Source organism: Lipophrys pholis (genome assembly GCF_963383615.2).
Source record: "Lipophrys pholis genome assembly, chromosome: 2".
NCBI classification, from domain to species: Eukaryota; Metazoa; Chordata; class Actinopteri; order Blenniiformes; family Blenniidae; genus Lipophrys; species Lipophrys pholis.
In genome coordinates this window covers 10022801-10046449 of record NC_137636.1, presented here as the reverse complement: position 1 = coordinate 10046449, position 23649 = coordinate 10022801, and the positions used below count along the sequence as shown (strand labels likewise).

At 40.9% G+C, this 23649-nt stretch overlaps 2 protein-coding genes across 3 annotated transcripts; one reads left to right on the top strand and one right to left on the bottom strand.

The window, feature by feature from the left end:
* The first annotated feature begins 3194 nt into the window (after positions 1-3194).
* Positions 3195-9933, top strand: LOC308106780 (LIM and senescent cell antigen-like-containing domain protein 1). Of its 2 annotated transcripts, none has more exons than XM_080458698.1 (10): positions 3195-3416; positions 4473-4629; positions 4732-4798; positions 5540-5660; positions 5867-6016; positions 6142-6292; positions 7374-7466; positions 7641-7689; positions 7808-7883; positions 8453-9933. In XM_080458698.1, the coding sequence occupies exons 1-10, from the start codon at positions 3388-3390 to the stop codon at positions 8565-8567; spliced, it is 1008 nt and encodes a 335-aa protein (XP_080314824.1). In that variant the 5' UTR covers positions 3195-3387; the 3' UTR covers positions 8568-9933. The 2 variants fall into 2 exon arrangements, with proteins under 2 accessions (XP_080314824.1, XP_080314825.1); XM_080458699.1 differs by lacking the exon at positions 8453-9933 and adding an exon at positions 8073-8334 and having other exon boundaries at positions 3196-3416.
* Positions 9779-21689, bottom strand: nkpd1 (NTPase, KAP family P-loop domain containing 1). Its single transcript, XM_080458697.1, has 6 exons — positions 21117-21689; positions 17554-17618; positions 15982-16098; positions 13582-13907; positions 11375-12832; positions 9779-11183 (listed from the first exon to the last, which is right to left on the bottom strand). The coding sequence occupies exons 2-6, from the start codon at positions 17570-17572 to the stop codon at positions 10896-10898; spliced, it is 2208 nt and encodes a 735-aa protein (XP_080314823.1). The 5' UTR covers positions 17573-17618; positions 21117-21689; the 3' UTR covers positions 9779-10895.
* Between the last annotated feature and the right edge of the window lie 1960 nt (positions 21690-23649).

Sequence of the window (23649 nt, the reverse complement as noted above, 5' to 3'; positions counted from 1 at the left end):
CCGTTGTCTTGTAATAGATATAAATGTGATCTTAATGAGGTACTTGTGCAGCCCTGCAGACAGGATGGCGTGGCAGCTGAATGTCGATGTTGTTGAATGTTTTGCCTGAATGTGTAAAGTGTGAAATATTTATCTCTCACTGTGGTGGAGCAAAAAAAAAATTATAGTTGAAAGTCATCTTAAGGTGGACTTGTGAAAAAGCTCCCACCTTTGGACCATGCAATGAAGCCTAAGATTGTGATGGATGGTTGGTTTACAGATTTGATATTCTCCTTTTATTGTTCGTATTTTGTTTGTGAATGTTAATTGAATATAGTCATGATGTAGCGTTAATATTCTTCCCTCTTTTGGGGAGTCATCATGTCTTGAATTTAATTAATCAATTGTTAGAAATTAACCTTTACTGACAGTGTAATTTACTGTGCATCATTATGGAAGAAACGTGCCGCCTGCTGGTGTGTATTTGTAACTACAATTGAATTCTGCGCTTATTCGTGGCTGTTTTGATATCTGGACATAGGCTGAATTGGGGCTGTGGTGTCTTATTTATTTTTTTCTTTATAGAAAGTACAGTGACGGTTTGTTGTTTAGTTAAATAAAGCTGCATTGTATTGACAAAAAATTATCGGAAGATAACCTGTCCTTTTCCCAAAGATATGTACTATTTGAGTAAACTTCATAGCCATATTAAACAAAAAAGCCTGTTTGAAAAATGCCTCTTATCTTCACTATACAAGAAACCTTTATGTAAGGGGTGAAATAACCAACAGAATCTCAATTTAAACACAAATTCCTATAAACAAAAACTCACATCAAAAACTGAAGCGCGCACACAAATATATACATACACACATAAACATTTTATATTTTATTTCAAGAATATATCCTGGAAAGATACACAACCAAAAGGAGAGGTAGTGACTTCAATCTTACATCCATCCCTCTTTTATAACTCCTTAAAGACGTTTGCATGTGGGAGGCTACGGCTCATTGCAGCTTACGATGCTCAGACACTAACAACTGATAATGGCCAATAACATAATACCTTGCCAACAGAGCATTCAAATATTTGAGACAATCGATTATTTCATTATGGAAATAGCATTTCTGAAATGTGATTGCAGCCAATAATGTAACCTTGTATATTGTGTTATGTTATTGGTTTCCACACATGGCAAGACAGACCATTTATTTTCATATCAATACGGACAATTTAAAGTCAGCATGGGACCATTGATGTATGTCGATGGACTGTGGGAGAAGTTGGAATACCTGGGAGAAAAAAAGAAGAACATGCATCCACCATGTTTGACTGGTCTGAATTCAACATCAATTTTCTAAATTCTCGAAAAGCATCTCACTGTGCTTGTCAGCAGAGGAAACCCACTCAGCTCACCTCACATTATGAAAGTGTTATCACACAGAATTGTCTCGATGAAAGGTTGTGCGACCTTGCAGTAATATTTTTCATGCTTTATTTTTATGACCCGAAAGCTGCAGCTTTAGCTATGAATTATTGCATCCAAAGCACAAATGCTACGTCTTTACAATGTTGAAAGAGTCTAAATAGAAGTCATGTTACTAAATGGAAAGTACGCCTCTTTTGTGAGCCACCTCTTCCTAATTTCCCATGTAAACTGGTTGAATAGTTTAGACTGAGCTTGAAACATCGCTTTGAGGAAATTGTGGGGAAATGGAAACGGAGTGTAATACAATAACAAGCAAAAGTTTATTTATACACCACTTACCTCCGAGCCAAGTGCCATCTGAGCAGGTGTATAAACACTAGTAAACACAGGGACATAAAAACAGACACGAGCCAGAGACGACACATTCAAATAATAGCACCATTAAGTGAAATCAGATAAAAGACATAACTTGCGGGGGTCTGTCTCCCATTTCAACTAGAGCTAATTAAATTTTCACTTCTCAAGGATTTAAAAAGACAATAAGTGATATTTCTCAAACGAGAATCACACTTTGCTGTGGGTGAAGCCAGATTGCTGGTTTTTATGGTTCCTTATCCACGTTTTTACAGGTTCTACATTTACAGAAACAGTCCAGTTTTTATTTGCTTTCAACATGGTCTTTCTGTTGTTGGAGGATTTTTAGTAACTTAGACACAACTGTCTAACTGCACCGAAGTGAAGGGGAATATGGAAAACTCATCCACAATGCAAAGGAGGACTTTTGTTTTGCTCATCTAGGATCATCCTGTAAGGTTTTGCATGTGTGGGGGGACGCCTGAGGTACGAAGATGTAGGGAGATCATGCAAACTCACAGACTAAAGGCTGAACCGGAACTCATTCCTCATCCTAACCTCACAAGTATATAGAGTATGCCAAGGATCGATAACGGAGGAATTTCATCATCATCCTCCTGAAATTATGAGGTGATGTAACTACTACTTATCCATCCATCCGTCCATCCATCTTCTATACTTGTTTATCCTGTGCAGGGACGCAGGGCGCTGGAATCTATTCCAGCTCACAATGAGCAAGGGCAGGATACATCCCGGACAGGTCTCCAGTCCATGACAGGACAAACACAAAGAGAAAAACAACCACTTACACACTTTCACGCCGACAGTCATCAATTAACCTCACACACTGAAAGGCCCGGCCGGTATTTGAACTCATGACCTTCTCGCTGTGAAGATCACGGCTGACAAATGCACAGGAAGAACATGCAAGCTCATACAGCATACAATGAATATGTATTTTATTTGACTTCTAATAAAGAATAGCATTGATAAAATCTGGTGTGTGTCAGAGAGCCATGGGAGCATGCAGCAGCAGGAAAATAGTGAGAAGTTCCCCAGATTAGTGCTTTTAATTGCATTTTGCATCTAAACAGCCGTGAAGAATAATATCTTATAATGTGAACTGTATCAGAAGTCCCGTGTCATGTGGAGCATCATTATATCAAGTCCTTTTAATCCAACATCAGTGACAGAACAATATACATTTTAACAAACTGTCTGCGTGCTATGAAAAAATAAATAAATAAAAAAGATCCAAATGAAATAATCGGAAAGAAGAAATTTAGATTTTTTTAAAAATTTATTTATTTATTAAAATTTTTATTTTATTTATTTATATATATGTCTTTTTTTATTTTTTTATTTTATTTATTTATTTATTTATTTTTAACCTGACATGCCCTCCATCCAGCCTGCGGAGACAGACACTCCCACCCGGGGGCGGGGAAGGACTGACTGAAGCCCCGCTCATCTCAAGCTCTCCTGGGAGGGGACGACACGGCGGCTTGCCCCCTTAGAACTCCCTACAGCTCAGTGAAAGGACACTGTACACTTAGTTTTTGTTGTTGTTGTTGTTGTTGTTGTTGTTGTTTTTCCTCTGTGTGGTTGCTCCTGCGCTGAGGCGATGCTGGGGGTGGCCGGGATGCCGGGCAGGTAAACACAGTTTTTATCCTCAGCTAACTTCCGTTAGCGCGCGAGGCTAACAGGCTAAAGCTAACGTCAACGTCGCCCAGCCAGACGCCCCGAGTCTTTTAAAACTCCTCATTTGCGTCATCTATCTTGGTCTCGTGCGCCGGTTTGAATGTTGTTGAAACGACAATATGCCCAATCGTCTTCAGCTATATCAAAAAGCAGACTTTTCCCACCGCGAAGCTCATTTTACTAACAGCGAGTTAGCTCAGCTGCAGGCTGTTAAAAAAAACAACATTTCAGGCGTCTTGTAAAAGTTTTTATTGTATCATGAGAGTATTTTCTTTACCCGGTTTAAAACGTCCTTCCTGGACTCTCACGTACAACGGCTGCTCTCTTGAAGTTGCTCAAGGCCAGATAATTATGAAGAGAGATTGGGGGGGAAAAAGTGGAAATTAAGGCCAGCACATTAAATGAAGTTTGTTTGGATTTTCTGTTGCAGTTTGAGAGAGGATCTGGCCTGAGGTAACAGTGGCCTGGCACATAAAACTACTGATTGGCCTTTAAAAAAACATCACTTTTAAAATCAAGTCACTCTATGGCCAAAGGGTTGTACAATATAAGTCGAAACCTCAGCAAGATTGTAAATGAATTGAATTTATCCACTTAAGCAGTTCACCGAGATGGTAAATAAGTAGTTTTCCTATATGTTTCTTACCAAAGGTGTATATTTATTGTCATCTGATGATCAATGGGATTAACAGTCATTCTACTTATACATATGTGTATACTGATGGGAAAGGATTTCACCCCCCCCCCAGACGTCAACACCTCCACTCCCTTACCAAATTAGGCGATGACTTAGCAGTGAGTAAGAGTCTTAGTGAGTCCCTCGTTTTATTTCCATTCTCCGTGGTGACAGCTGCAGACTCCAGCTCTCTGCAGCCGATGCAGGAGTTATGTGAGAAATGATAAACACCAGTTCAGCCTTGAGAGTGCACTGATTTCCTCATGACGGGAGCCCATGAGTCCAGTAATCGCAACTGACATGTGTTTTATTGTCTCGTGCAACTTCTGCAGCATGGCCAACGCCCTGGCCAGCGCGGCCTGCGAGCGATGCAAGAGCGGCTTCGCTCCCACCGAGAAGATCGTCAATAGCAATGGGGAGCTGTATCACGAGCACTGCTTCGTGTGTGCCCAGTGTTTCCAGCAGTTTCCTGATGGACTCTTTTATGAGGTATTGGACACCTTTGTTACTTTCTGTTTCACGATTTCTGCACCACATGTGCAATGATGATGATGATGATTTGTCTTCTTATGTGAATGTTCCTGATTTCAGTTCGAAGGGAGAAAGTATTGCGAGCACGACTTCCAGATGCTCTTTGCTCCTTGTTGTCACCAGTGTGGTGAGTATTCTAAAGCCACAAGTGGATGTTTGGTTCGACTTTTCTTGTACGCTTGCAACCCGAGGAGCGAACCCGGGACTGAATCACATTAGCACTTAATGCCGTGAACCGTGAGCTTGTATGGACTTTTCTGGGATTGTGTGTGCGGATGAACTTAAAACATGTTTGTTGGATAGGTTTTAAAATGGCCGTGTGTCTTGGAATTTTTAACTTGAATTTTATTCCGTTCTTACTCTCCCAAACATATCTGTGTTAATTTTTCAGCCTTGGAAATCAGACATTTTTTGTTTTTTTTTCTTTCTCTCTTGTGGGCATAAATCCATTGGTGAATTATTGTCATCTCAGCATCCATTTGACAAACCTTTGCTCAAACTTCTCCATGCTCGCCAGAGTTTTAAGTGGACTTTTATTTACAACTTCCCACTTGTGTTTTGCCTTACCCTTGATGCCTCTTACATGCCTCTTATTATCTTAATTTAAATACTGCTTGACTGTGTCCTGGGGAAAGACATACATCTAATTAAATTAAGTGGATGCATTCAACACCGGCCTTGTCTTAAGTGTCACTGAGAGAACACTCGAGGACTCGCTGTACTACACTGTTGTAGAATGATGGAGTGCTCATTAGGAACTCCTGTGCACTCACACACACAAAAAAATAAAAAATCTTCCGGTATCAACGAATAGGAGCGAAGTCAAATTTGGACTTGAGCTGATCTCTCACTTGTGCTTTTCCCTCAGGGGAGTTCATCATCGGCCGTGTCATTAAGGCCATGAACAATAGCTGGCACCCCGACTGCTTCTGCTGTGACATTTGCCAGGCGGTGTTAGCAGACGTGGGGTTTGTCAAAAATGCTGGCAGGTAAGTGTCCCGTCTTATTCCCGTCTTAATATAACACTGTGACAGGTGGTTACACACGTCAGGCTCGCCGACTCGCTCACTTTTGCCTTCTAACAAACGATGGGAGTTTTCAGCTGCTGTGATGGGTATTGTGCCGGCGCGACGTTTGAGGCTGCAGGATCTTTCTCGACACCCCTAATATTTTGTTTCTCCTCCATTTACCCCAGGCACCTCTGTCGCCCGTGCCATAACCGTGAGAAAGCCCGCGGCCTGGGCAAGTATATCTGCCAGAAGTGTCACGCCATCATTGAAGAGCAGCCGCTAATCTTTAAGAATGACCCCTATCACCCAGACCACTTCAACTGCAGCAACTGTGGGTGAGTGTTATTACTTCACACCGATGTCCCAGGCTGAAAAAAAACCTCCCACTAGCTTTGGAATTTGTTTTAAGATTCATGGAAAAAAAAAAAAACCCTCACCGTGATGTGTTCGATGTCCACAGGAAGGAGTTGACGGCCGACGCCAGGGAACTGAAGGGCGAGCTCTACTGTTTACCCTGCCATGACAAGATGGGTGTACCAATCTGTGGCGCCTGCAGGAGGCCTATTGAGGGCCGCGTTGTTAATGCCATGGGCAAGCAGTGGCACGTAGAGGTTCGTCAACAACAATGAGACATTATATTTTGTTGCACACATCTGAAAAGTGACCTTTAACTCATGAATTGGGTCCTTCTATAGAAAGCTTACTTTAGGAATTGTGACCATTTCTACTCATTTTGTAGAGGACCTCAGATGGAGCCATTTTAACACACTCAAGTGAAACGGGGCAACAAAAAAAAAAAAACAGAGTAGTGAGTGTTTCTGTAAAAATTCATACTGCAGGTTGGACTGCAAAGAGCAGGCTTTGGAAGAGATTACTGACAGCTTAATAATTGTGGACAGACGTCCTGCTGGCTGCCTTTTCATTGATCGTAACCTACATGATAGAGCCCTCGCACACAAAAGCAGAATAAAAACCTCTAATGGTGATCAGATTGCTATTGTAGTTATATCATTACTTATGCGAGGTGAAATTAAGTTCATTAAATAAGCCAATTTAGAAGCAAAACCTTGTAAATGAGCAAATTTGAATCGGCAGAGAGATGTGTGCACTTTTTAAAAGCTCCTTCCTCCCGAGGCAGAGCGCGGCAGATCAAATTGTGTTGCTCGCGTGTCTGGAGGCGGCCCAGTTTCGTGCGTTTCAAACAGCTCAAGACTACCAACGGAGTGTATAGCAGTCAATTTAATGCTAAAGATGGTAATTAGCTGAAATTAATTTAGCGTGTATCCACTTCAGGAACTTATCTGGCAAGCAGAGGAATAGAACTGTTTAAAAAAAAAAAAAAAAAAAAAGAAAGAAAAGAAAACAGCCTGGGCACATCACAGTGAGTTGTTTTTCCTTTGGACTGGAGACTGCACTGATTTTATGTGAACAAAATAAAACAACAGCGTAGCATTCACATTGTGAGAGCTTCTCCCGTGGTCAGTTTCAAAAGCTTTGACAACACGTCTGGGTCAGTAAATATATTCATGCCTTTCTCATGTAATATTCATGTTCCTGACTGTTCTGTGAAAACAAGGCAGCGTGCTCTCCGTGTGTGCTGGCACCTCCTCCTTGCGTTAGTTTCACATCCCTTCATTAGGGCTTCTGTTAGAGGTCTCTCTTTCCCTCAGCAGCATTTGTTTTTGTTTACAGCATTTTGTGTGTGCCAAGTGTGAGAAGCCTTTCCTCGGTCATCGCCACTATGAGAGGAAGGGCTTGGCTTACTGCGAGACTCATTATAACCAGGTAAGAAAAAAAAAAAAGAGCCATGTGGAAGATTGGCTTTGGAATAAAGAAAAACAAACCAGCCATCAAAATTCTGGTGACGTCCAGGACACCACACACTCCTCACTTCTTCAACTGATGAAAGATTTAAGTTTGCCGGGTGAATATCTGATCTTTGTTTCTCTGTTCTTCCAGCTGTTCGGCGACGTGTGTTATCACTGCAACCGTGTGATTGAAGGTGATGGTGAGTGTCGCTTTGACGGAGCTCTTCATCGTCGCCCCGTTTTCAGTCATTTACACAAAAAAGTGCTTGCTGAAGATGCAGCGGATGAACATTTGCGATTGTCTTCTCTCCCCGTCAGTTGTGTCCGCTCTCAACAAGGCCTGGTGCGTCAGTTGTTTCTCCTGCTCCACCTGCAACACAAAGCTCACTCTCAAGTAAGTGACGCTGCTCATTTTCCTCTTTCACTGTCTAATCGCATACAGTGCCACCGGGTGATTGTTTTTCCTCTCAACTTTTCTGGCACGCTCTCCTCCGACGAACTCCCCCCCCCCCCCCCCCTCCACTTTTTTCCCTCCCAATTTCTCCTCTTACATGCTTCACTTGCTGCGTCTGTGGTAACTCAGAGATAAGTTTGTTGAAATTGACCTGAGGCCAGTGTGCAAGCACTGCTATGAGCGCATGCCTGAGGAGCTGAAACGCCGCCTGGCCCGACGTGAGCGCGATGCCAAAGAACGCAAGAAAAAACCCGCCGTCTGTCAGTAGTTATTGTCCTTCTACAACTCGCCACTGCGCCTGTGGGTTGGTGCTGTTGATGCTTCTTCCTGTGTCCCACAGTATGGCATGCCATTAGTTGTCGTTCGTATTCCCGTGTGACATACAGTATAAACACACCTCTGATCATGCTTGATGGTTGTTTCCTTGATGGGTGGCATGCCTAAATGTCTTCTATTCACTTGACAGTTTCGGCTTGCAAATATCCCCTCTCTGTGTCTCCTCTTTGCAGGAACAAATTTGTGGAGTTTGACATGAAGCCTGTTTGTAAAAAGTGTTACGAGAAGTTTCCTCTGGAGCTCAAGAAAAGGCTCAAGAAGCTGGCGGAGTCGTTGGGGCGAAAATGAGCCGCTTCAGCTTCGCACGTGTGTCTGGTACAATTTTTCAGTGGAACTTCTGCATGACAACACAAGAGCCCGGCACGATACCGAGACCCGGAAATCTGGGATCCGTGTTACACACAGACACCACTATGGTCCTGTTGTGAACATGAAGTGCTTGGAGATTTTTTTTTTTTTGTTGTCGCCGTTTTTTAATATGCAAATGCGTTTTGTTTGAAAACATTCCTAAGTAATCAAAATTTGTAGTTCTTTGTGAGGCGAGACGTATTGATGTTCCACTTGATCTTCCCCTTCACCGCAAGTCTAATTGGCAGCGATTGTGTGTAAACACTTGAATTTAAAAAAAAGATTGTTTGCCATCATTTTAAGTTCCGCCTGTGCCTTGAATATATGAACTTTGTGTATTAACATGCAAATAACGGCGAAGATGTAACTTGCATAAATGTGTAATGCTGTTAAGCCTTAGTGTATCTGTCTTAATTAGAGTATCTACCGAGAGCAGAGTTTTATTAAGTTTTTCACCTTGAGCTTTCAAACCTCAGTGTGATTAATAACAAAGAAACCACTGTGTACTTTAGGGGTATTTTAATGGTGCCTTATTCTTCTTAACATGGAAAAATAAGTATTATATCTCAAGGAAAACTTAAAAATGAGCAACACCTGGAAGTAAGGCTCATCTACTAAGTATTGTGTGTTCATAAAATCAAACCAATGTCAATGTTGAATGAATGTTTGAAATATTTAATGCTCATAGATTCCCATGTCTCTTGTTTAATCAGCCCGGCAGGTCAGAAATAATTCCTCAGGTAATTATTTTAGTCAAAAGAAAAATCACAAGACTCCAACTGAGATTGTACTTTTGGGAGAAATAATGACTTTAGTGGGTTCTAGTTATTGAAAAAAAGAAATTCAAAATCCCTTCGTGTGAAGATGTTTAGTATGCTTCCTGTGTGTGTGCTAGTGTCACGTTATTGCTTGTACTGTAAACGCCTGGGGCTTGTTGGTTTATTTTTAGACAAATTAACATTTGCTTTCTGAGGAAAATGGTTGAAAGGAGTCTCAATGAACTGAAATATCATCTGGGTTTTTTTTTAACACCAGAATGCTTTGATGTTAAAATATTGCTAATGAGTCAGCGTATTGCTCGGGCGATTTGTAAACAGGTGATTGTGCGAGAAGAAAAAATGCCACGCATGGGTGAAAAAAAAAAAGTATTTGCTTGGATGAGCATTTCTATTAAACACAATTGTTAATTTCAAAGTTTACAGAATTGCATGAAATGTAATAAAAAAAAAAAAGTAAAAAACATATAGTGTTTAACTTCCTGCTGGATGATCAATAAAGGTTCCCTGAACGCATCATTGTGAGTTTCAATATACAAACATGTTTATTCATGTTCACACCTTTTCTTCAACATTACTTCAATACCACAGATACAGAGACGGTGACTAAATGTGTTTGAATCTTTTTAAATCCAATATATCTAATATGGTCACATCTCGTCAACATTCACAGGTTGAAGTACAAAGTCAGTGCAATGAAACAAACCAAACTGTCGGTTGATATTAATGTTGGTCCAAACTTAATATGCTGTACACTCACTGGATGATACATGTGTCTGAACGTCCGGTCAGGCATTAAAAACAGCCTCTTTACAAATAAATATATATGAATAGTTTGAATTAAGCAGAAACAACTTAAAAACATCCTGTCTAATACTCAAAGTTGGGGGATATTTTTAGGCACACTTTTCAACCCCTCAGAGAAAATCAAACTCTTTAATAAGCCAGACTGTGGATTGTCTCTGGACACCTTTGCAGTGTTGAAATATGGCATCGATTCACAATGGACTGGCTTGCACACGACATGAATGCAATTGATGTTTAATCCAAGCAGAGTTCACCAGGAAAATCACATCACGATAAGATAATAGGAACATCGCCGGCGCCGGGATGGATCCACGAGGAGATTAGCTTAGCTTTGTGTATGGACTGGGACAAAGTGCAAATAGCCAACTTTGCTGTGTTGGAAAGCACTAAGCCTCTAAATCTGCTTAATAATTATGTTGTCTCATGCTGATTTAACCCACGGAGAAACATAAATATAAACACACCAAGGCGTGGTCTCTGGAAACTGTGGCTGGCCACCTTCTCCTTATAAAGTTCATTAAAATTTACATCAGAAACAAAGTTTTCAAAATCTGGAATTATGATTGACATTCTATATATAATTTTTATGCTCAGGATTTGTATTGTCAGCGGTAAGCTGAAATAAAGTAGCACATGCAGTTGATAATATATGGACTATCTGGCTGACTGGGACATGTTCCCACATTCAGCTGTTAACAAGGCTCAGATTAGATGAGGAACGATGGGGAGCGTGGAGGAGGAATTTTGGCAGCTGGTTCTTCAAATGAGAAGGTGTTGGCGGCATGTTCCTGTATTGTGGTCGGAGATACGATGGCGAACTCAAGAAGTGCAGTCTGAAAGTTGCCCACTCACCAAAGTTCATATCTAAGAGGGCTTTAAGGTCCCGTGTGTCGCCGACAACTAGTGCCAAACCATTAAGGTCATTACTTTTCACAATGTCGATGTATTTACTGGGGTAGTCCATCTTTTCCAACTAAGAAAAAGGAAGAAATAGAAAACAGATTTACATTCTCTGGTTTACTTAACCATACAATCCACACACAAGGAATTCATGAAAAATGCAGCATGCAATCGTTGGTATTTCCCCAACCCCCCAAATTTTTTGGGGAGGGGTTGGGGGTCAGCAGTTAGCACTAAATATTTTAGCTTCAGAAACAATCTTACCTCTTTACATACGTCCTCTGTTTTCATGTTGATGATGGTTGAGATGGGCAGAGGGTTGAGGCTTCTCATCCAGGCAGAGTCCCCCAGCTTGGACATCCCTCGGATCTCAGCCAGCTGCTTCATGATTGAATGGTCCAAGTTCACTATCATCATTTCAGAGGCCTGCAGATTGCCGACGGTGAACTGGAAATCCACTTTGAGGAATCTTTCAAACATCTCGGGATCTCCGTCCTGCTCGAGAAGATCCTCAATCTGAGTGCTCATCTCATACAGCTCTGCCTTGGACTCACTGAAGACTTTCCATAATGTTTTTGAATGATGGCCATCGCCAACACCTCCACCATCAATTTCCTCCCTCTGCTGAGCGTCTTTCACGCACTGGATGATCCAACTCAGACGGCAGGGCCACTGATTGGCTAAGACCACCCACGCTGCAATGTGTTGTGGTGGAGGGTTCTCCTTCTTCAAGGCCTTCATGATTATCATGGTCACTCGAATTGAGTTGATCGCCCTCCGCATGGACATGGCATCTTCTGACATGTACTGATGTAGAACTTCTTCATTGCCATTTAGGCTCAAACTCTCTACTTCAACCTCTATTTCTTCCACCTCTAGTCGATCCAACTCTGAGGGCCCGTCCCCCTTTGGTGGATTTGGCTTACTTCTGTGCAGAGACACCTCTACCAAAAGTAAATCTTCGGGGTCCTTTCGTTTTCTGTGCCGAACCCCCCTCTCCAGAGACTCTTCAGGGATTTTTGTCTTATTCACAAGGTTGTAAAACAAATTGCGCTTTGAATCATCGGATGGTGGTGGGACCGTGAAGGCCAGAGTCACTATGCGGTTCAGCAGTGCATAAGCTCTGTCCTCTCTGCTGTAGCAGCCATCTGCAAAGTTCACTTTCTCTACAAGAACATGTGGATTCACTGCCAGAATGGAAATAAACGGACTCTCTTCATCAGAAAGCAGAATGTTGATGGCTTCCAGAACTCTAATGATTTTCTTGGGGGAACAGCGGTCCAGGTTTATAATTTGCAGCACAACTCTGATTTTTCTTCTCTCAAACACTTCCATGAACTGTATGAAGCGAGACAAAAGGCACATTTCCCTCCTGACTTCGTTCATAAAGCCTAGTTGGCCACTGATCCGCTGGTTGTCCATCCCCCTCTTAAGGTTGAACTCTTGGCTGAAGATGAGGTCTTTACAGACCCGGACAACAAACCTTAGCGCAGTCACCGCGGGAAGTCCTATGGAGGCAATAAAGAAGCCCTCCACAAAACTAAAGTGGTCACTTGTTGTGGTTATCTCCTCTGTGGGTGGCACCTTGGGCTTAGGATGGCCACATACCAACAGAACTGTCAGGACGATAATTGGTATCACCAGAATGCACAAGAACAGAAACCATAGAGGGCAACAGCAAATCTTCTTGGAGCGCCAAGAGTCGGGACCATCTTTCACAATCTGAAGTAAGAAAAACAAAAGTTAAATTTGAAACAGGTTTTACTAGTAGTATTATGAAGTTGACAAAGTGTTTTTTTTAGCTTGTTTGTAAGCACACAATCAATGAAATGAAGAGGTACTGAACTGTATCTGCAGGATGATTATTTGCGATATTAATGACCATCAACCTCTTATGGTATTCCCTCACTGATGGCTTTGAAATTACATTTGCTATGACCAACAATAGGATAACAGTTTTGGTGTTAGACAGAGAAATATCTCCAACATTTTAAGATGGATCATTGAAATATACCATATGCCTTCAGATTAACTGAAGTAATTCATTGTTCTCTTTCAAAGATCTTGGTTACATTAGAGATAAATTGAACATACAGCGATGTAATGCTGTTACATGACTACATGTTGTCTGGCCCCAGGATCAATTACCAGGCAGCGATTGTGGCTTCATTTGGATCAATGGCAACAGATGAACTCTCCATCTCCTAATCAGTTCTACTTTTTGTTAAACACATGGAAAGTACGTATCTGATTTGAAAACATTTAAATAGCAAAAGGTTTGAGGGATTCACCATCGCGATCTGAGCCAATATTCAAGGACAAAACTCATACTAATGACATTCCCATCATCCACAGCCGCTAGATGGTTATTGCCAACTAGCGCATGTCGGAACAAAAGCTGACAATACGTGTCACACAGTCCACCTCTGTGTCACCGGCAAAAAAAGAAAGTAACAACAAACGCCACAAACCTTCTTCTTCACTTCTTCCTCTTCATCGTGTTGAGCCTCACGGTAAAGCACAAGCGTCAGTTTCCCAAAGTGCAACCGCATGGCCTGAAACAGCCGTACGGCTATCCCGGCCCACAGCAGGTCACTCCCTGCAAAATGCCAGGCGCTGAAATGCACATAAATGAACCTGATGTTACGCTGCTGCTGGTTCTCGTCAGTCCAAACTGGCCTGTAGAAGAGCAGCCGTCCAACAACGGCTAGAAAACCAATGAAGGAGTGAGACGAGCGCGGCTTCGGCTCTTCATCACATCTCTGCTCGATACTGGAAGCTTCGCGGTTCATGCACTCTGGTGACACACAAACATTTAGATGTGTTAAAATTGGTCACAGTGGAAGAAGTTATTACTTCCATCAGAAGTTCAGAAGGTCGTCAAAGAGAGTTTGGTTACAATGAACTGAATTTAAAGTATGGGTGTTTTAAATGATGGTGGTTTTGTGAAGCAAGATAGAAGGAAATATCAAACTGAGTAAAAACACAACACACTTTAAAAAGTTGTATGAGAACTTTATTTGGAATAAGTATTGAGGAACAGGACAAGATAAGCCCAGTTCGGAATATGTTTTCATCAGTGAGCTACAATTGTTGGAATTTTGTTTGAAATTTCTTTGATTTATATTTTTAAGTTTCTGATATTAGTTTAGTTTCTGTATATGGTGTTTTGTTTTTTTTCTTTCCTTAAAACTTTAATCAAATTTTTGTTTTTAATAGTGTCCATTTTCTCTCTCCAATATATAGAATGTCACCCATTTGTTTCTCACTAAAATGCACTGGAGCATAACATTAAACCCACAACCTGTTGCTCGAACAGCAATTCGTCTGCCTCTTCTGCAGGAGACGTCACATGAAAGACGAGATGCACAACGAAAAAAATGGAACACTGGGTTCATGAATAACGGTGTTTATTATCTGTCATGCAATGTTTTGAAGCTTCATTATTCCGTAGACATTATTATGTGAGCCCCAGGCCTGGTCAAGCACGTACAATTTATCTCCCAAGGTTCTTTATTTTATTTTTTTTATAAAAGTAATCGACCTTCAGAGCTTCACAAAGCAACTTGTCTTTTCTATCGGAGGCCTTCAGTGCAGCTGCACATGCTCCATTCACTCTGTTCAATGTAGCTTGTCTATAGATAGAACTATAGTTCTACGTTTGAGTCATCCCTTAGCAGTACATGTATTTATATTATATTTGCAAGGTTACTATTTACGTACATTTCTGTCATTCTTTGTTTGTAGATCGTACCACTTGTAAGTATTTGAAAGCTTTTTAGTTTTATTTATTTAGCTATTAAAAGTTAAATCACAAATGTTGGTCCTTCATTCATGAAGCAACAATGGTGCAACTCAAACTAGGTCCCCACTAATTCTGACTATTTGTGAGATATGGAGCTGCTGCGATGACCAAATTTTCCCATGTGGAATTAATAAAAGTCTGATCTGACCGGGAAAAAGTAATTTGGTGTTTAAACATTGGCCCAATACTGACGTAATACTGATGAGGCTGCTACACTGGCGTAGTGTGATTGTTCTTTTTGTGTTATGACGGACACTTATATACCACTGATGACAGAAATCTTTGAAGAGACATGCGTTTACAGAAGCACGTTGTGACATGAGTGGAGGGCGTTTACTGGAAAATGATTTAGATATACTCAAAGACACGTAGATCCCCCCCCCCACAGGCCTGCAGAGAACAAATAAATGACCACTTTCAGTCACTTGTAAAGAAAGCCCGAGCCCTCTCCGAGGTGAACTGCAGTCGATTTACATATAGAGAGGTGAGACAGCTAGTTTCAGACTGCAGTGGTTACATCAGTACATAAGTAACACATTACGTTCTGCAAAGGTTATAAACTTATACTATGATGCAATTTGGTGTCGCCATCGTATTTTTGGAAAGAGGTTCAGTTTGTGCAATCAGCACATTGGAGTTTCACCCTCTCCCGTCCTATTAACAGTGAACACGGACGACACTAAAACTAGAAAGGCTCCTGTAAAGACTCTTTACACGCAATGCACCATAAGTTTAGTTTTTAGCTATAGTGCCATACTAGTTTATAAAGTCCAGCATTGGTTAGCGCCAACACTGTGTTTGACTGGGGGTTCAAGAGAAAACATGGGAGTCAGAGAGACTGTTGACATTTTATGTGATAGGAATGAACAAGATTAATGTTTGTTATGAGGCCGTAACAGTGGTGTGTTGCAGGTGCCTTGTAGCCAATGGCGGCTCTGTGTGTCTCTTATTACCAGTTTTTGGCTCAAACATATTTGTGCATTGGAGAATGTGAAAAAGTGTTTATGTTTCATTCTGTGTTTAGCCTTGGGTCATCTCATTGATGGACTCTTATCAGTTTACATACCTTCCATTTGCTCGAGGATCATTTGACTCCGATTCGGACATGAAGAGTAAAGTCCGACAGTTGCAGGCGAGGAAATGTTTATCAACGTTTTTGACAAGGCGTACGCATAAATATCATCTGAAAGCACATCAGAAAAAAAACAGTGAACGGTTTTGACATAAGTGACACAAATCTTGGCGGAAGCATTTATCAAGATCTTTAAATTGAGATACAGTACTTGAAGGTAACAAACCAAATCAACTGTTAACGACAAGCAAAAAAACTGTCACACGGTCATATCAAGGACAAGTTTGTGTTGCTCTGCTGGTACATCCACCATAGTCAGCACCTCGTCTACCTCGTCTGTAGAGTCTCTCAAAGAAATGGCGAGAGAAATAGTTAACTGATGGAAGGCTGAAGCCACTGAGTACCACACAGAGGGGGGTAATCTATGATCTGAACTGGTCATGAACGAAGAAGAGCCCAAACCTTTAAATCCAGGTGAAGACTTAACACTCTCCACCTATTGTACAACAAAGGTGTGACAATACATCGTGCTCCTATAATGCATTATGTTGGTAGGCATTCCCAATTAATTATTTATAACAAAACAAAAACAACAAAACAAAACTCATTATGAAAAGGTTTTTTTTTTCTGAGTTTTGTAAAGTTGAACTAAACTGAACCGACAGGTGTTCGTTCAGGTATTAATGAAGAGGAAATTAGTATTTTCATCATGCACCTCATCAAGGAAGTAGAAATTGACAGGTGGAGAATTTGACAGAATATTCTCCGGCACTTCACATTCCTGGAGAACACAGAATGTAAGTCTCACTGAACTCACTGGAAATATCACTCAGCAATCATCACAGCAATGTTTCTCAATCATTAAAAACACTCAGTGACTGTCACACATACAGCCCAACATCTGTGTCCACACCTCAGCTCAGGCTGGATAAATATTTTTTAAAAAGAGCAATATACCGTTTTTTAATACAAAATTGAACATGTTATCGGATCCTCCGAATAGTTCACTGCTCAAGTCCTGCACAGGTGTGGCTGGGAGGTCAGGGAACATTTTCAAGTCTGTGAATTTTATTACAGGAGTCTTTTGAAGGACTTTATTAGTGTGTGCGTGCGTGTGCGTGCGAGAGAGAGATCAAAGTCCAAATTATGAGTTTATTAACAACTTGCATTTATGCACTTGTAAAGAAAATTGGAATGACGCTGAACGTCTTTCACATTATAAAGATTCGTTGCAGGACCAAAAGATAGTAAACACTGAGCTAAACACAAAACGCATAATTAAATGCAACAATTGAAGCAGAAATTACTATGATCAAACATTTAATTAATGTGGGTTACGGGGGCATTACTTCAGTTGGGCATGACAAAGGAACAGAGGATGAAGTCACTTACAGCCACTGATTCAGACATTAATGAGCAGTCTGTGAGTTTCATTTGCAAAGTGAAACAGAAAGTGAAAACGACCCCCCCCCCCCCCCCCCCCCTCCTCAGTGAGGTGGAAAGAGATGCCAAGCCCCACACACACACACACACACACACACACACACACACCTGCAGAGAGCTCACCTTTAGTTGCCTTTTTCATGGTGACTGTGTGACGGGCCTGAGCGTTCACAGAATATTAGTTCTTCCTGTGAAAATAGCAACCACAGCAGAGGTGTTAGGACAGGCAGGGTGGTGGCGGCATAGACGTTCGGCCGTTTTCCAATTCTTAAAGCGCCAGCGTGCACTCGCTTACGTCACGAGTAACTACTTGCAGGGCGTCCTCGGAAGTTCGGAAATGCAAGTTTACGAGGACGCATCGGCGTTAATGGAGAATTGGAGCACGAGTACTTGATGGCTGTCATGGCTGGATGAGGGAACTTGAAGCTGAGGAGGAGGATGAGGAGGAGGAAGAGGAACCTGTTGTCTCTCTGGTTCAGTAGGTGGGTGATTTGTACCTGATATTTTATATGATGATCTAAACTTTAGAAGATTATTGTAAAATAGTGCCTTTTCTGTCACATACATGCTGTGTATATTACAGTGTATTGTACCGTGTATAGTACAATGTACAGTACTGTGTATCAGTACTGTACATATAGTACTATGTACAGTACTGTATATACTACAGTGTATAGTTCCATGTATTGTACAGTGTTACTATTACTTCTAGCCTCCTATAAGCCTTTATTTTACTATTCATCTCCTTGGAGTTCAGTAACAATAAAAGCAGCTTATCTGAAATGCCCTACTAATACAAACAATTATTTTACTGTTTTACTGAAGATCCCTGATGCATAATAAATGAATTAACCAGCTTTTTACATACCTGCCTGCTTGTTGTCATCCTTCTGGTCATGTCATTAATATGTACTCTATTACGTTTGTCTAATTTACATCCTACAGTTAAGCACTCCAATCATTAGCTGTAATAATTTCTCTTTAGAGTAAATACATGAATGGCTTATACTGTGTGAGAGTAAATACATAAATACATACATCGCTTACACTGTCGAGCAAAGAAAGATATCAAGCAGAAGATAAAGGAAACTTTATTTAATTAACTTCAGCAAAACCTACAAGAGTAAAAGCACAAGTTAGAAACATTATGTACATAGAAAAATTAGTTTTTAAAAATTCTGAAGTTCTTTCTTTTATTTCCCAGGAACCCCTGCAGTGATACACAGGTCAATATTGTTCCTATCCTGGACACTTTCTCTCCTGGAGGTGTCGTGACTCCAGCTTCAGGGTTTCCAGGAGCATCATTATGTTGACACTGATGCTGCTGTTGGTCTTCAGGCATTCTGCTGTACTGCTGGTCGATGGTGTCACGTTCTAATGCTTCCTCCTGCTTGGGCTGTTGATGGTGCCACGTTCTAATTCTTCCTCCTGCAGAGCCCAACATGTGACTGTAAAATATAGAACTGAACATTTTTCTGTGTTATTTGATAAACAATGTAATGCTGCTTTAAAGAAGAAATTGTCTCGGGTGAATTTCAACAATTATGAGGTCTATGAGGAGCACATAAAACAAAAAGAACGACACACTACCAATTCAGTAAGTTATTCACACATGCATGAATAAAATATATACATGTAATAATTCAAGCATCAAAAACAATCCTCACTCCCATCCTCATCTGGAGGAGTTCCTCTTCTCCACTGGATCAGGCTTCAGGTTCCTCAGTAGTCCTGGATTCAAATAGTGCAAGGTGTTAGTTTGAATCCACAGAATCCTCCAGTAGAACCAGTAGAACCTCCAGTATAATGCACTTTGTGCAATTGAGACAAAACTAATATGGCCAGTAGTACCTTCACCTCTCAGTCAAGTTAAATAGTTTTAAACATGATTTAATTTACATGAACACTGTTAGATTTACACAAAAACATTTATATCTCATGTTTAGCCACAGTAGAGAATCACAGCCAGCCTCGTCTCAGTCTGGATTCACAATCTCTGAAAACGCCAGAACAAATGTTTAAGTAAGCGTGATCTTGCAATATCAACCTCATAACAACATTTTAAACAACTATATTCTCGCCTAAAACACTCTTAAAACTACACTCTGTTAAACAATGATGCTAATATTTCAGATTTTTTACGCACCCTTGTGTGTTTTCTCCTCCGGGATCTCCTCCGGCATCTCTTGCCAAATGCATTATGGGTAAATTGGCTTCCCAAGACTGCACAGGTCCTTTTTGATGCATCCTCGATAAAGTGGGCGGCGCGAGGACACATCTGGGTATTCAATGTGTACTCGGTGAGAAACGACCTAACAATTGGAACAGTGCTTGGTCTCCCACTGACGACGTTTCACGAGTACACGAGAGCACAAGTATAGACGAGTATAGGTATTGGAAAACGGCCTATATGTCTATGGGTGGAGGTGTGTCCTCAGCTGTATGCTTCTATTTCTCAGGTCCCTTTCTGTTTAGCTGCTGGTTCGTCCTCGTTTTCCTCGGCCTCTCTGTCTCTGTCTCTGTGATGTATGATGATGTTTCCTCATCATTTACTGGTGTGTCACCTTGTAATTACTCATGACTTGCAACTTCTGCTTGTACCACCGACTGATAAGGTAAACCTTTTGTGAAGGTTCATACGCGAATCAGAGAATTCCTCCATGTTAATACATAACATCAGAGCTAATAGCTTGAAATCCGGAAGCTTTCTAATTTGATCTGGGAGAACGATGTGCCTGTTTTACAGCAAACCAGTTGGTAAAAGGCTGTAGAACATCTGCACCACAATTCTTCAACTGCTTGTTAACATTCACAATTGTCAGTTTATTATCATTTATAACTGCAGGTGATTGGCTAACATTTATGACTGCAAACATGATAAACACAACTTTCCGGTGATCAGCGGTTCATGTACAATCACATTACCACTTTAGCAGATACACGGAACCATATTATTACAAAAACACCTCATTTAAATCAGACACACTGATGCGGGAGTCAAATTTAACAAAAAAGTTAGAATTTCTTTACTTTAACACCTAATGAAATACATCTTACCACCCATTTCATATTTGCTCCGCTTACTTTTTTCAATGTCTTCAGCAAGCTGAGAAATGTTCAACTCTATCTAACTGAAAGATTGGGTGGGACAGATGTGTTTGTTCTAGTTGTGATTTCCAGTGAAGTTGGGATCAAAGTGAGTCAGTCCAAAAAACATTTAAAATCTCACAAAAAAATTTAAAATCTCACAAAAAAAAGAAAAATCTAATTCAAATCCAGCAAAACTTGATGATAAAGTTTTTTTTTCTGTTATTTACTAGTTGACTGATGTGCATTTAAATGAATTATTTAAGGGGGATCGTTTTGTATTCACATGGAGGAATGTACTTTCTCCCCTGGTCAGGCTGGTCTCTTTTGTGAACACAGATGTGTGAACTGTTTAGTTGCAGTATGTCAATGACTCCGTCACCTGGGAGCACATATTTCCTGCTTCTGTTCTTGCCTGCACACGTCTTGGGGGATTCAAATCACTCTTGCAGTACATAGTGACACATAATGTTATTTGACAAAGTTCATGTGAACTTCGTTGGCAAAACTGTTTCATCAGTTTTAACCAGGACCCATAAAACTGCCTGAGACTCCCATAAAATAATGACTCATGTGTTAGACTGGTTGAACAAGCTTACCTGGTTACTAGCTCTGATCCTTCTTTTCTGTCATCTCTGAACACGAATGTATCCCGGGAACACAGAAGGTGGCCGGCGGCTGCAGTTCAGTGTGTGGTGAACTTTACACCAGCAAGGTTTCAGCATCGTAAAAACTTTACAACACTGATAAGACAGGAGAAAGGCACCTGTAAACAACAGGCGGGGTCACCGGGCTGGAACCTTTCCAGCGAGGTGAGGTCTGGTTCACGATTGAATTATATCCCAGGAATGAAGCTATATGTTTCCTCTGTTCTCCTTTTCCAATCCGTTACCCCTTTGCACTCCTTCGCAATCTTCTCTCTCTTTTCAAAGCATCTGTGTGAAGGGGGGCTGTTCCTGAAAGCGTTACAAGGTAGAAAAACCCACACTCCTGCTATAGCTTCTGGCATTAACTGTCCAACTTTTTCAGTCCATGGAAAAATGGAACAAATGAGTGATTTCATGCCGGAGCCTTCGCCTGCATGATTCATGAACTGAATTCCTAGTTTGGAGTCCCCCAGGTAGAGAATGACTGGATTGCTGTGCCTGGCCTGAACTGACACGCAAAGCAGTTGAGATGCCAAAGCTGCAGCACCAAAGCTGTTTGCCCCGCAGTAGGATTTGTTATGACATAACTGGTTAGTCAAGCTTTGAAAATCAAGCTAGAAGCTTAATTTCCCTTGGCATATTTACTTTTTTTTTTTTAAATTTATTTATTTTTTGCATCAGCCGACTTGTACCATCTGGTGTCACAGTGTACCTCAAGACACAAGTCCTTCACCGATGATAATAAATGAAGTTTGAGAGGTAAATCATGTCAAAGTTATTAAAGCGTGTGCTCCCAAGAATGTATTTAAAACATGTGCACAGCCTGTTTGTCATGGTGAAAGTTAAAAGATAGTGTTGTGATTTTTTCATAAAAAAAGAAGCAGATAGATTGGCTGGTTTAATTCTGATTGGAAACACATCATGAATATGAACATTTAACCTTCAGCTGCTCAGGTTGTGCCGGTCAGGGTGTAAAACTTGTGCCAATCCAAACATGTAGATCATGTGATCTGAGAGTGAGAGTTGCTCCTCCCAACGTTGGAGGAGAGAAGTTCAAACTGTGACAGTCAAAATGGACTTGTTATATATGAAAAAAATAAAAATAAAAAATCTAATTAAACTTTTGATACTGTGTTTAAAATGCACTCATGCTAATATTGTGTAAATGATTCAGTTCCAGTTGAAAACAACGTGTGCCGAGCCCTTCATCAGCTGGCACACTGCCTTTCCCCCATCTTGCTTCGTCTGCCTCCTCGAGCAGCCTCCCCCTCTCAGCAGCCCCACCCCCTTCCACACACAGTGACCTTGAACACCGCCTCACGACTGCAAACATGTCAATGGTGGCCAAGGACGACAGCAAGATACTCACTTGACACCCTCCCACCTCGAGGACCGGGGGTCATTATGTTGGTAACTACTTGCATTTATATGTGTGGCAGGTATCTGTGGAAAATGAGACCTGCTTCTCAATTATATACCCTGGGTAAATAAAGTTTAAATGAAATGTAATTAAAAGAAAAAGTATGCATAACTAACTATGCACTGTACATAAACACTCACATATGGCAAGCTTAAGTAGTGATTGTCACAACTTGACTTTTTGGTAATTACAACCAAACATCCGATGTCAAAACATGACACGAAAGCATCTGAGAGCAAAATGCCAAGTTTTTAGGCGAGTTGCTGAGAGGAAGTTTAATTATCGTATGTCTGATTAAGATTTAAAGTGCCCGGCCTGAGGGTGACTAATTTTGTCTATACTCCAAGTACCTGATTGTTTAACTGCTTTAATTAACTTGATTGTCATACAGAGAGTGAGACTGTGTGTTTGAGAGACAGTCCTCAGTTACTGCCTGGCCAGGAGTCTTTTGCAAATCAATGCTGAGTGAACTGGATTATTATCTCCCCATATACGTCCCTTCAAATCCCCTTTCCCTTTCACTGTGTAAACTTTGCAATTAAGGTTAATGAATTCACCCTCATGATTAATCCCAGATAGGTATCAGACGCAGATAAATTCGAGTCCTGGTCTGGGCTGACTTGGAGTGATTTTCCTCTAAATGTGAGGGGAAATTAAACTAATAAGTAATGTGTTAGGTTCAGGGGATGAAAGTCAATTTCTGACAGGAGGTTGTTGAAAATGTGCATACTAAAGATCATTTGCATAAACTTGAAGCGAAAACAAGTTGGATGATGTGATTTTTTTATTTTTATTTTTTTTAAATGTTGTAATCCAAGACGCCAAGAGAGGGTGCTGAAGTATTGTGCATAAAAGCGGGACAATGACATTTGATCAGCAGCCCTTCATCTCTCTCTCTCCTCTATTTGGTATGTAGGAGCAGACCTGATGGTAAAGGAGGCATTTACTGAGAATGGGGTGCGGTCGAGGGCTTAAGATGGGGTAGAACTTCTCTGGGAATGGGTGATGACCATTTAATGTAAATCAGTAACTGCAGCCGCGCAAAGGACACACACTCATACAACA

Coding starts and splice junctions, on each gene's coding strand:
- LOC308106780 (XM_080458699.1), top strand. CDS start 3,388: ATGCTGGGGGTGGCCGGGATGCCGGGCAG. Junction 3,417..4,472: donor GTGGCCGGGATGCCGGGCAG/GTAAACACAGTT, acceptor CAACTTCTGCAG/CATGGCCAACGCCCTGGCCA. Junction 6,017..6,141: donor TTCAACTGCAGCAACTGTGG/GTGAGTGTTATT, acceptor CGATGTCCACAG/GAAGGAGTTGACGGCCGACG.
- nkpd1 (XM_080458697.1), bottom strand. Junction 13,908..15,981: donor GATCCTCGAGCAAATGGAAG/GTATGTAAACTG, acceptor GTGTGTCACCAG/AGTGCATGAACCGCGAAGCT. Junction 12,833..13,581: donor AGGAAGAAGTGAAGAAGAAG/GTTTGTGGCGTT, acceptor TTCTTACTTCAG/ATTGTGAAAGATGGTCCCGA.